The sequence below is a fragment of the Seriola dumerili genome, unplaced genomic scaffold (genome assembly GCF_002260705.1).
Source record: "Seriola dumerili isolate Sdu_G_001 unplaced genomic scaffold, Sdu_1.0 BDQW01000025.1, whole genome shotgun sequence".
Classification (NCBI taxonomy): domain Eukaryota; kingdom Metazoa; phylum Chordata; class Actinopteri; order Carangiformes; family Carangidae; genus Seriola; species Seriola dumerili.
Genome location: NW_019174280.1, coordinates 15,213,254 through 15,226,625, shown reverse-complemented (window position 1 = coordinate 15,226,625; position 13,372 = coordinate 15,213,254). Strand labels below are relative to the sequence as shown.

The 13,372-nt window shown below is 46.6% G+C and overlaps 1 protein-coding gene across 1 annotated transcript; it reads left to right on the top strand.

The window, feature by feature from the left end:
* Positions 1-2,897: 2,897 nt before the first annotated feature.
* LOC111239398 (N-myc proto-oncogene protein-like) lies at positions 2,898-7,560 on the top strand. Its single transcript, XM_022769271.1, has 3 exons — positions 2,898-3,057; positions 3,496-4,135; positions 6,564-7,560. Exons 1-3 carry the CDS (start codon positions 2,968-2,970, stop codon positions 7,337-7,339), a joined length of 1,506 nt encoding a protein of 501 aa, XP_022624992.1. The 5' UTR covers positions 2,898-2,967; the 3' UTR covers positions 7,340-7,560.
* Positions 7,561-13,372: the final 5,812 nt, after the last annotated feature.

Sequence of the window (13,372 nt, the reverse complement as noted above, 5' to 3'; positions counted from 1 at the left end):
TGATGATGTACTCTCACTGAGGTGACGTGATGACTGTACACACCTGCTGTTGCTTATTCAGGTCAGCTATGACCAAACAAGCATCAGTAAGAACCTATACACACACACACACACACACAAACACACACACACTACGCAATTCAATTACTGATGTGATGTGCACGCTCTCCGACCTGAACACAGTCAGTCCTGATGTTACCGCAGCAGATTTTACTCACAAAATGCTTGTCTTTGCACTATCCACTGGGGTGACTTATGAATCTTTTATCAAAACTGGCCTAATTGCTTAACCATCCATGTCCCGGTCCAGTGGTGAATGGTGGGAGGGAGAGCGGGCATGCCATAACTGTCATAAAAACAACAGGCAAAGACGCCAGCGTTCTTCTTCCTCTGACAAGTCTGCTTTTTCTTTTTTCTTTCTTTTTTCTTTTTTTTTTTAAATCTGTATGTCTCTATTTTTATGGACTTTATTCATCCACAGGTTGTCACGTTGAGGGCAGGGGGTCTTAATGTCTTAATGAGGGAGACAGTTTCATTAGCTACATATAGAGAGCAATAATAATACAGATCTAATTAGCTGTAGACAACTAGGGAGTGTGTGTTTTTCATGCGGGTGTGTGTGGGTGTAGGAAGATGGAAGAGTCTGACTTGATATGAATGCAAATCAACAATAACCAGATACAATGATCACACACCAACATCTGGGCAATTTCAGCACAAACCAGTGAGTGAACGTGAATCGCATTCATCATTGTCTTTCCCTCTCTATGCCAAGACACTCTCCAACAGCATAAAGACAACCAACCCCCCCCCCCATCCATCTGCTTATTTCTCCAGTGTTAACTCTAGAAAACAAGCAGCAGTACACAGTTTCCTGTCCTCACCCAATCTGCACTGGACAAAAAAAAAAACAACTTTCCCTTCTGTTCTCACTCCCACTCTCTGCCCTGTTTCACAGCAGAGGAAGCTGCTGCTGCTGCTGCTGCTGCTGGAGGGTCAGAGCTGAACAGTACATTTAAAAAAAAAAAAAAAAGCAAAAAAAAAAGCAAAAGAGAGGACGGACAAGAGCCTGTGGGGAGTTTCTGACTCCCAAACCATCTCCGCAGTTCCTGGGAGCTGGCTTGAAAGTCCCAGGAAACTCCCTGTTATTCCTACTCTGCGGACAAAAACAGCTGCACATTCTCACTTTTCGCTGGTCATAGTTGTTTGAACTCAACCCCCACCAAGACTTCAAAAAAAATCCCAATATTTCTACAGAGCAGGGACTAAAAGAATGTTTAATGTGTGTATGTTTGTTTTGTGGTATTAAGTAGTTTTGTTACTCAGTCCTGTGTTCCTGAATTTACTCACTTTATAATCGAAATCGTCATAGGTGAATGGATTTTGTCAAGTGTTGAAATAAGCCAACAAAGAAATGAAATTAGTCTATTATCATTTTTCCTGCAGGTGCATCTTAAATATAATAATAGCTGCTTTTATCATCTGCCATTGTTTGGCTGGAAATAACTGGACACTGTCATCCTCCCTGCTCACAGCTGGCGTTCAACTGGAATCCATTTTGTAAACGTTTTCCCTGAATAAGTCAATATCAGGGGGAGGAGGACAGTGTGTGTGTATGTGTGTGTGTGGGTGTGTGCGCGCGCGCCTGTGCCTGTGCGCATAATTACAGATGCGCCATTCCTCCTAAGCTGTCATTAGAAAAGGGAATGGGAATGACTCCAGGCTACAACCACCGCTTGCGGTTACGTAACACGCTCCTCTCATGATCCTGTCTTATTCCGGAGACAGCTGAAAACTGCCCGGTCCTCCGCTGCCTATTGTCTGAGGAAATGCTGCTCCTTATAGCCGAAGAGGAGTTTGTTATTTTTTTTTCCAAGTGGCATTTTTTTTTCTCTCTCTCTCTCTCTCTCCCCCTTTCATTTCGGATGGGGAAGAAAAATAAAATCCCACTGTTTTTTTTTTGTTTTTTTTTGTCTTTGTCTGGGTCGCTCGCTCGGCTTGGTGGTTGTTGTTGGTGCGCTTGTGTGTGCTGCTGTTCCTTGTGTGTCCGTGTGAGGGCGCAGTGAACCTGCCATCCTGGGATGCTGCGTCTGCTGGCCCTCAGACAAAAGAGAAAATGATATTCAGAGCTCTACAGGGGAGCGGGAGCAGGGCAGGAGGGTTTCATGTGTATAGGAGCATATCTCCACACTCACATAAGAAAGTGCACTGATGATCAATTCACAAATTCCATTTATAGATGTATACAATTGTATTATGATTTTTTTTTAATTATTTTACCACAAAACCATTATGACTTTATCATATTTGAACTCATTAAGCGTCAGAGACTGTGATTTCAAGCATCATCATTTTTGTTTATTAATATCTTGATAAGAAAATGTATATTTGAGTGTCATGTTTGTCTGTAGATCTGTTGATGGTTGAGAAACACTAGCCAGCAGCAGCATCCAGCCTGCTGCAGTGCCCTTGAGCAATCTGAACAAGACATCAAATCACTAACAGCTCCTGGGCTCCTTCGACTGGTTCATAGCTGATCCTGGGTTTGACATCCCAGTGGAGAGATGGAAGGAGGGGGAGAGAAAAGACAGTTGGCCTGAGGCTATCAATAATACATATTCCTCCTTTCTTACTTTGTTTTTCTTTCGTTGTTTCCCTCTTTCTCCCTTTCCTTTTTTTTTTTTTTTTTTTTTTTTTTTTAACCCCCTTGCTTTTTTTTCTTCTTCTTCTTCTCCTTGCTTTCGTTCTTTCTTGGAGTGTTTAGGCTATTTTCTCGATTCACCTTGAAAGAGAGCTCGCAGCCAGCCTGTCTCCCGCGCCGCATCAAACCCCATAGCCCGTCTGTACCACTCCTCCCTCCCTCAGCCTGGGAGGGAGGAGTCTGTTTTCCTCCCTCAGAGCTGAGTGTATAACACTCTGCAGCCAGCCACAATGTGTGTCAGAGGACTGTCTGTGCTCCCAAAGTAGATGACTGCTCCAAATCTGGTGTCTGTATTACTGACTGCAAGAGACGAGAAAAATTGGTTCGCACATCATATCATCCCAAGTCAGGACGAGGTGAGCATCTTCTCATTCCTGCGGTTAAATATGGAAACGTGTTATTACTTTCCTTACATTTTTCCACGCAAAACGTTGTCTCCAGCAGATTTGATTGTTGTTATTCCATTTATTATTTTTCTGTGAACATGCTTTTTTTTTGCGTCCTAATCACATTTCCTGGCGTGTTTGGCGTGTGGTGAGCCGATGCGTCCTTTTAGCAGAGTTTGTGCGTCACGGTCACATTTACGCACATTCTCCTGTGAGATTTGTGCGGTTTTTTAAACCCCACAAGAGAAGCGAGTGTGGAATTTAGTGGAGTAGACTGTGTGTCTGTGTGTGGGCTTTGACTCACGCTCTTTCTGCAGCGCAGTTTTCAGGTGTGATAGAGGAGAGAGGGGAATGGGGAAGAGACGCTCTTCCACATTGGAGACTAAAGTATCTTTTGTTCCTTTACAGGTTTTTCGATTGTGGGATAGAATGCCGATCATAAGTAAAAACTCCGATTTGGAGTTTGACTCCTTACAACCGTGTTTCTATCCGGATGAGGACTTCTACTTCTGTGGTCCCGACTCTGCGCCACCGGGGGAGGACATCTGGAAGAAATTCGAGTTGTTGCCCACTCCTCCCCTCTCCCCGAGCCGAGCTGCGCTACCGGGGGAGCCAGCGACTGCCTCCCCGGAAACAGACCCTCTGAGCTTCGGCTTAGGGGACCCTCTGGACTGGGCTTCCGAGCTGCTGCTCCTGCCAGAGGATGATATCTGGGGGGCTTCCGACGATGGGGACCTGTTCGGCTCCGCTTTGGATACTAACCCCAACAGCATCATTATCCAGGACTGTATGTGGAGTGGCTTCTCCGCCAGGGAAAAGCTGGAGCGGGTGGTCACGGAGAAACTCGGCAAGGCTATTTCCACGGCCACGGCGGGCGGCAGGAACGTGTGTGTCAAGACGCCGGAGGCGGTGAGCCGCAGCTCGGTTTCAGAGTGTGTGGACCCCACGGTAGTGTTCCCCTTCCCGGTCAACAAGAAGAACGGCAGCAGAGACTCATCCGGGAACGTTAACACATCCACAAACCACGGGAGCGCTTCCAGTGACTCCGGTAAGAATCTGAATCTGATGCGCTAAAAGCCTTTGTTTCTGTTTTTATTTAAAGAAAATCTGATGAGAAGAAAACCTCCGCCACTGAAATATCACACTATCATTATTATTATCATTGTTATTATAAGCCCAGTCGCCTACCTAATTGGTGTGACTGGAGCTTGTTCATATGACTGGCCCAGAATCGGATTACCTCGTTACATTCCACACACACACACAGCGAACACACAAACACACACACACACACACACACACACAGTGTATAGTAGTGACACAGTGAACGAGGTTTATGTAATCAGAAGGCTCTTCATCCGGCAGATGGCAGTAAAATGGGGAATTGTGTGCCTTACTGAACTCAGTTGACATCTGAGCCAAACAAAAAGACACCACACACACACACACACTAACTGCACTAGTACCAGGTTGTAGGAGGAGGGGGGATGAAAAGGTGTTCAATAACGCGACGAGCTGATAAAGTGTCTGGTTCACGGCGCCGTGAAAGCTTTCATTACGCATGGATTAATGGACAATTTGCGCACAGTGGGTGAGAAACTGGCACTTACTTTAGACAGTCTGTACAAACTGCAGTGTGAGTTCAGCTCGGCACTAAAAATTAGCCCCCGGAAAGAGAACAGGAGTTGCACTATAATGGCACAAGGAAGGATAGCAGATTGGCAGAGTCCTGTTTCCTGTCCTCCTAAGAGAAATGAAATAGGAAGTTGTTGTGTTTAGATTCGGAAATGAGCGCTGTGTGTATTTAATCGCTCTAAGACTTCATCTCTGCCTTTTATGACTGCCCACGAGTTCCCTAAACAAACACTCACGAGTCCTTATCAGCGTGTTTTCGCTGTGAAACAGTAGTACAAAGGCCCCCAGCTTGGCACAGAGGGCAGACTCAGCCGGCCTTGCCAAACACCTCCTCCACGGCGAAGAAAAGAGGACGGAGGAGGGCCCTGGCTGCTTCTTTTCGGGGGGTGACAGCTTTGAACAAGCGCTCCATCTCGACAGCTGTCTCCCTGGCGCCGCTCCAGCTCCGAGGCTTAAAAAAAAAAAAGGGAAAAAAAAGGGCGGTGATCCGATCGCCCGCCGCCCCACCACCCTGCGCACAGTACCGCTCCAATGCGCTTCCGCCGCTCGCAGCGTTAAGACGCGTCCTCCTGTGTTATCCACGCGTTCTTTACTTTGTCATCAAAGCGACACAGACTTTAAAGGCTACAATGTGGGTTTATCCCTGTCATGCATGGGAACAAGGGACACCCACCACTTCAAAAATCAGGTGTACAGATACAAGGCAGTGGCAGGGAGATAGAAATAAGACTAATATCTTCAATTATTAATGTCAATATTTGTATTTATTATTTATTCACACACACAAAGATTGTGCGTTCTTCCTATTTGCACTCCTCCCAACCCCCAATAAATGAGCTGCTCCGTTCAGATAGGAGAAACACCAAACAAGCTAAATCCCAGCCTCACATGTGGCAAAAGCCAGCCACGCCCCCTCATCCACCCAGCTGTGCCAGGCTTTGTTTTGATGGCAGCACCAGCCTCTCTGTGTGTGTGTGTGTGTGTGTGTGTGTGTGGGTGTGTGTGTGTGTGTGTGTGTGTGTGTGTGTGTGTGTGTGTGTGCACAGTGTGTGTGTGTGTGTGTGTGTGTGTGTGTGTGTGTGTGTTCAGTGTGTGTTGAGACAGCATCCTGGTGCAGCAGTGTCTGAAGTGGGTTACTGTAAGCTGTAAAATGCCACACTCTTCAGATGCTCCTGAGCTGATAATGAGAGCCATTATCACAAAAGGCATTTTAACTGGGCCTCACACACTCCCTCCTGCCTCATGACGGGCCACTTCCTCTCATCTTCAAAAGGCAGCCAGTCGGTGTTAAGACTCAGCCTGCTCAGCTCGATTTCAGCACAGGTATTAAGATGAGGAGCTCAGCTAGAAGAAGAAAAAAAGAAAAGAAAAAAAAAAAAAGATTTTTAACTTCATCAGAGGTCAAAGTTAAGGTAAAGTTCCTAATGCTTCTGCTGCTATCGCACACCGTCAGCGTGACTGGAGCTGCGCTGATAGACTGAAAGCATCAGACTAAAAACCGTCTCGTCTCACCAGAGGAGATTAGGAGAAGTTTTGAGGGAGGGAGCGAGAGAATGAAAGGCAGAAATCCAGCCTGTCTGCTCAGCACTGAAACTGAACGTGTCAACGCCTGCAGAGTAGATTAGTTGAGGAGTGACTGACACTAAGCATTAAGAGGTTTCTGCTTATGCAAACGGTGTTGAGCAACGCGCTCATTCCCACACACACTCTCTCTTGATCTCACTCACATATATACACCCTCACGAACATACCTGTCACCTGCTGGTACACATTGGTGACATAGCGGGAATGCTTGTGTGTCAGAGCGATTAAGTCACTCACATTCTGTTTTCTTTTCCCAGAAGAGGAAGACGACGATGAAGCAGAGGATGACGAGGAGGAGGAGGAGGAGGAGGAGGACGAGGATGAGGATGAGGAGGAAGAAGAGGAGGAGATTGATGTGGTTACGGTAGAGAAGAGGCGCTCCACAATCAACAAGGCGTCACCCATGGCGACAGGCACCGTCACCATCTCCGTGCACCCCAAGAGTCAAGACGGAAGAGGAGTGGTCTCGGGGTCCGGCGTGGTGAGCCGGTTCGTCAGCCGAGCCCCTCAAGAGCTGATCCTGAAGAGGAGCTCGGTCCACCAGCAGCAGCACAACTACGCAGCCCCATCGCCGTACGCTTCAGACGATGATCCGGCGCCACCTCCAAAGAAGCAGAAAACATCAGAAGGCCCACGACATCCCACCAGAACCATCTCCTCATCCTCCTCATCTTCCTCCACATCCTGCAGCTCAGTCACCAGCACATCAGGGGCGCGCAGCAAGCGCAGCGCCAGCGGAGACAGCAGCCCACGTGGCAGCTCCGACTCAGAGGACAGCGAGCGCCGGCGTAACCACAACATCCTGGAGCGCCAGCGCCGCAACGACCTGCGCTCCAGCTTCCTGACGCTGCGCGACCACGTGCCGGAGCTGGCGCACAACGAGAAGGCGGCGAAGGTGCTGATCCTGAAGAAGGCCACCGAGTATGTGAGCTCGCTGGAAACTGAGGAGATGAGGCTCCAGCAGGAGAAGGACAGGCTCCAGGCCCGCAGGCAGCAGCTGATGCGCAGGCTGGAGCAGGCAAGGACTCGCTAACAGACAACCGCTACAACACAGAAACACTCACATATACCCTGGATGACCCCCTCCTGTCTCAACTCAGTCAGTCTGAATTAGATACACACACACACACACACACACATAGGCCTTTACACTTCAGCACAGACACATAGGCCTGAATATCTGTTGTACATGTGCACACACAAACACAATATCTCAGAGGACGTTCATCTTCGGATGCCGACACACACCTGGAGGAGGCGGGGTGGGTTGGGGGGGAGGGGGTTTGCTGGAGGGATGCTCGGACTTTCACTGCCGCCACTTTTTTTGCACATTTGTTGACGTTAAGAATGTTTAGGGTTTACTTTTTCAATCCAGTCACATCGAGGAAAGATAAAAAAGAGAAAAAGATTGAGGAAGGAGAGAGGACACACTTTTTTTTGGTCTTCCCTTCCTCTGGTTTTTATATCATTTCTATTTGTATCTTGTTTTTTGTTTTTGTTTTTTTGTTTTTTTGTACTCACTGTGACACCAGCCTGGAATCAGGTGATTCCCACAGGGACAGGTGTTAGAGGGCACTTTGCTTGGAGAGTTCACGTACAAGAAGCAGTGCACATTTACTTTGCCTTCACCACTGCAAAACTGAAGAGACTATGACGACTGAGGCCTTATGGGTCACATAAATCAATGCCACTACAGGTTCTCTTACTCTCACTCCTCTCACACTGGTGCTCAAACCAAGTCAGTGGATGTGTAACTGTGCACCTTGCTAGCCGACACTTTTGTATATAACAATAGTGTACAGACAAAATACACTCAGATCTGCCTTGTTTTGTAATACATTTTTGTCCTTGGTTTTTTTTTTATACATGTCAGGAAGCTGCCAATAACTAGACTGGAAGTTTATATACCTTTAAAAGTACTGTAAGGCCTCGATTTTTGAGCGTCATGAAACTTTGTAAAATAACAATATATTGTTTTTTTCTTCTTTTCCTTTGTATTATATCATATTACTAATTCTACACACCTTTATGCTTTTAGTGTGAACCTGATACATACTAAATTTGATACTTATATTTTCGTATGAAAATGAGTTCTCGGTAGATATCACTTTATCTCGTCATTTGTTTTTTTTCTTCTATCTCAAATAATTCTTTTGTACAGCAAATGTGTTCTATCCTCATGTACCTGGCCTTTTTCTTTCTTCCTCTTTTGTCTATATTTGTAACTATCGGGTGCATAGAACTGGGTAAACGGATATAAGATGTTTGTTTTTTTCATTTTTAAAATGTACATTTAGTGCTGCAACTCATAGCACTTTGAAATACCTCATTTTGAAAAATAAATAGACATCATAAAATCCTCACCTTTGTCTTTGTGGATCTTTTGTTGTCACTGAAAAACTGCATCAACATTACCTTTAACCCTTTCCTCTCTGCCTCTCTCCCCGGTTATTTTCCTCTACATTTCCATATTTGTTTTGCTGCTTTCAAAGACTCATCCTGACAAAGAAATAAAGAGAGTGTCTTCTGAATCCTCTCTGTCTCAGCACCCTGCGGCTACCTCCCCCTCTATAGCCTCTCACACCCACCCACCCACCCACACACTCACACACACACACACACACACACACCTACACACACACACATTTCAAGTGCACTGGAGCACACACATCCCCACACACACACACACACAGACACACACACACACGCCTCTCTCTATTTCCCTCTCTCACCAACACAGTTCTTCCTACTACATTGTTCAGGCTGTTGCCATGGAAACTGGAGCAGCTGCTGAGTGGCAGACACCGAGAGTGAGTCTTTTATTTGTCTGTTAGTAGTCTGTGTATTTCTGCCTGCATGTGAGTGAGTGTGTGTGTGTGTGTGTGTGTGCGTATGAATGCAAATGTCTGTATGTGTGTCTACCTTTTGTCCCGGTCTGTGTGTGGCCCAGGCGCCTGATATCTCCGGCGTTGTGCGCTGGCTGCCACGATGCCAGGACAAGGCTGGATACTGTTTACCAACATCAGCCACATGGCTCTGGCCTCCTCCTCCTCCCCTCACCTCACCTCCTCCCCTCTCTCTCTCTCTCTCTCTCTCCTCCCTTTCCCTCTGCGACTCCAGTGCCGGGCCTTAGCCCAAATATGTGCCACTCAGGAGTCTGGCCAGCCGTTCTCTGGAGATGGCTGAAAGAGAAATCTGTTGCCACGGTCTGAGTAGCCATTCAGCACGACGGCGTGTTCACAGAGGGAAAGAGAAAGAGACTTGCCGAGAAGGGAATTAACAGGACATAAAAATACACATTGTTTATGACTTTGATTAATCCTTTTTTTTTTTTTAACCTAAGAAAGCAATGGCTGCACGGCACCATATGAGAGCGTGGCCCTTTCTTCTCCTTAGCAGATGCTTTACAGCACCACAAGATGAATCAAACACTCCAATCTTTTCCTATTTCAGTGCCTCGCTCTTCACATTGAACTGCTCAAGACTCCCTTCATCCACAAGAGCTGGACCCAAATGATCCAGCGGTATGTGCACTGTGTAAGAGACAGGGCTATATGAAGACTGATGACTTTGTTTTGGAGTTGAGACAGCTCAAGACTGAGTCGCTCGGTGGGGGAGTGGGACTGGTAGATTACATAACAGGGGTCTGGTGGGTCTGGTGTTTTTGTGCACACTTACTGTGCATGTGTGTGTGTGTGTGTGTCTGTCGTGTCTTTGTGTGTGTGTGTGCGTGCACTTGTGTGTGTGCGTGTCCTCTCATGGGACTTCCCCTTACCATCTGCCTAATGGCTTATCCTGCTTGGTTATAGGATGAAAACAAGTTCAGGGACAAAAACATCCCCCAGAAAAAAAAAAAAAAAAAAAGGGGGGGGGGGGGGGGGCAACATATGACGGCCAACAAAGGCAGTTTGCTTCAGATGGTAAGATTGTGTGTGACATTTAATAAGAAACCCAACACACTAAGCCTATGTGCAGTATTGTTCAAACACACTGTAACAGTGCCCAGTGCCACATTTCCCGCCCACTCTCCCCATCTTAAACAAACAGAAAATCGTACACCTCGCAGCTTTGCACACACACGCTGCCTTACATGCCTCCTCTTCAGACCGCCAACACACACACACACACACACTCGCATACAGTGAATCCATCTACTTTCTGAAATGAGGCTAATTGTTTTAGAGAGGAGCTGACGTTCAGGGAGTAGCCATCTCCTCCGTTAAACAGACATAAGGCCGTGGCTTTTCCCTGATTAATACCCATTATCCTTCTGCCCACTGAGTGCCTGGCTGGAGCTGCCCAGACACACACACACACACACACACACGCACACGCACACATATACACACACACGACACAACTCTAATGGGCTTACACCCCACTGACCGATGTATATTAAAGCGACACAGGAGATAATGTGGCATGTTTGTGTTTTTCCTGTTTGTTTGTGCGTCTGTCATCTGTTCTGAGATCTTTATTACCGCCGACATTAATTGACAACACTTGCCACAACATTTCCATTGTCCTGTTGGACACCGGATCTGTATTCAACATGTTAACCTTCCCATATGGAGGAAACAATGGCTGCTGTGTATGTGTGTGTCCCGACACAAGTGTGTGTGTGTGTGCCTGCAATGTGCCCAACCTCTCCACAAAGGCATGCCCATCACCCATGCGCCACAGTGGGCTCTGTTTGCCAAGAGCCCCGCTAACTATGTGTGTATGTGTGTGTGTGTGTGTGTGTGTGTGTGTGTGTGTGTGTGTGTGTGTGTGTGTGTGTGTGTGTCAGTGAGTGAGTGTGAGGGGGATGTCACCATCTGTTGTGGGGTCCAGCGTAGTCGCAGGTGCTCAGAAATGGTGTGTGTTGGGGTTGTGGTAGGTAGAAAAGGAGAGCCCGATACAAGGAGGGTATCAAGGGGTATTGGGGCAGAAAACATGTGTGTGTGTGCGTGTGTGTGTAAGGAGGGGGGGGGGGGACAGTTCCTAATATGCAGGCCTGACAAAGAGCTGTGGAGCTACAGTAATTGCAGAGCACATAGCGGACAGGGAGGCAGTAGAGGGAGGAAGGGAGGGAGGGAAAGGGAGAGAAAAGGAGGCCTTAGTGTTTGATCAAAGTTTACCAAAGTCTGAGGAGATTTGCATACAGATGGTACTGTAGCACGGCCCCCGGAATACCTTTCCCTCTCTTTATTTTTCTTTCTTCGTCTCTCTTTCCCCCTCTCTCTCTCTCTCCCTCTCACACACTCACACACACACACACACACACACACACACACACACACACACACGAACACACACTCGCGCACAAATGTAATAGGGTTTCATTGAAGAATCCATGAATAGCCTTTCAAGAGCGCGTTCTGAGGAAGAAACGGCCTTGGCCGCACAACACAGCACCTAGAGAAAGAATGAAAAAGTAGTAAATGAAAAGGGAGAAAGAGAGGGAGCGATAAAAAAATAAATAAAAAAAAAAGTGAGAGAAAGGCAATGATTAAGAGAGGGAACGGAATGAGAGAGAATGCTAACAATGGGGGAAGCCTCTGTGAAGCACTAATTATTGAAACAAATTCACCCCGTCACTACATTCACATGCCTCTGCTGATATAATATATCTGTGCTGACATCCATTCCACTTCCTTCATTCATCCTCTCCTCTGGCACATCCTCACTCACTCCATATTGATTGTGAATGCCCATGGCTGTGTGGGCATTGATCACCAAAGTGCTGTTCTCTTATGTAAGTTACATATTTCTTTGAAGCCACTGTTTTGGAGGCAAGCTTCTGGCAATTAGCCCTCTGTGCCAAAGTGTCCTCGCAATGCATCTGTCAGCGGCCGAGCTCCTACACAACGTGACAGTTAACGCCGCAAGCCCCAACTCGCTGTCAGCTGCTGCACTGCTGCGGGTATAACAGTATATTAGGGCTTTTAGTATCTAGGCTTTAATGTTTGAATAACAACAGCCACCTTAACCACCGTGTTACACACCTTAGGTTTAGAGACACTTAGCTGTCAGTGGGTAATTTATACAGCACTTTTCAAAAACATTACTTACAAAGTGCTTTGTAGAAAGCAGAGGAGACAGATGAGGCCAAAAAACTAATTGCGAAAACCGCAAAATATTCAGTTACCGCCTAAAAGAATAGCACAAGAAAACGAGTCAATTTTAAAGGGTGAGGTCACTTTAACTCATGGAAGTCTATGAATTTTTGCTTGTGGCTCTCAAAATGATGACAAATTACACTTAAAAGCCGTTACGGTTGAGCAGAATAATGTACAAAACTTGTTGGAGGCCGAACTCTCAGAGATGGAGAGTTCAGCCAAGTTTATACTCTAGGGATTTATTGGTCAACTTCAGCATCCTATCTCTCCATACTGCAGCACTTCCTTCAGAGTGACTACTCAGTCACCCATTACTAAAAAAAAAACAAAAAAAAAAACAGACAAATTCCACAGTCCTTCTCTGTGCAAACCGAACCGAGGTTTGGTGTCCAGCGGCAGCCAAGGTGCACCATCCCGGGACCAGGTAAGAGCTCAGAGACACTTGCTTTAGCAGGTTGTCACTTTTACTTTGACTCTGGATGGCAAAATTGCTTGTAACCCAGACTGAACCTGTGGTGTTGCAGCCTCACGTTACTTACAGCCTGCTGTAAACTGGACGATTTATATAGGTACCACCATCAGCATTTCATCACTGCTACACAACAGCCCCGATTCATTATGGGTGGGCTACAAGATAAAGCATATACTGTGGTCAGTATAAACAGAGCGGTCTATTGTAAATATTGGGATTCACACTTTGAGCAGAGCTCATTAATGTAGTGGTCATTTGTAGCAGAAACACAACTCAAAATACCTACTTCATTAAAGTGATTACTCGTTTTTTGAAGCAACTGTGTGTGTGTGTGTGTGTGTGTGTGTGTGTGTGTGTGTGTGTGTGTGTGTGTGTGTGTGTGTGTGTGTGTGTGTGTGTGTGTGTGTGTGCGCCTGTGGGTTTTGCGCCAGTTCGCGTGTACGGGAGTGCACTCCCTCTACCTCCCTCTGTGTATGTGTGTTTATGTATATGC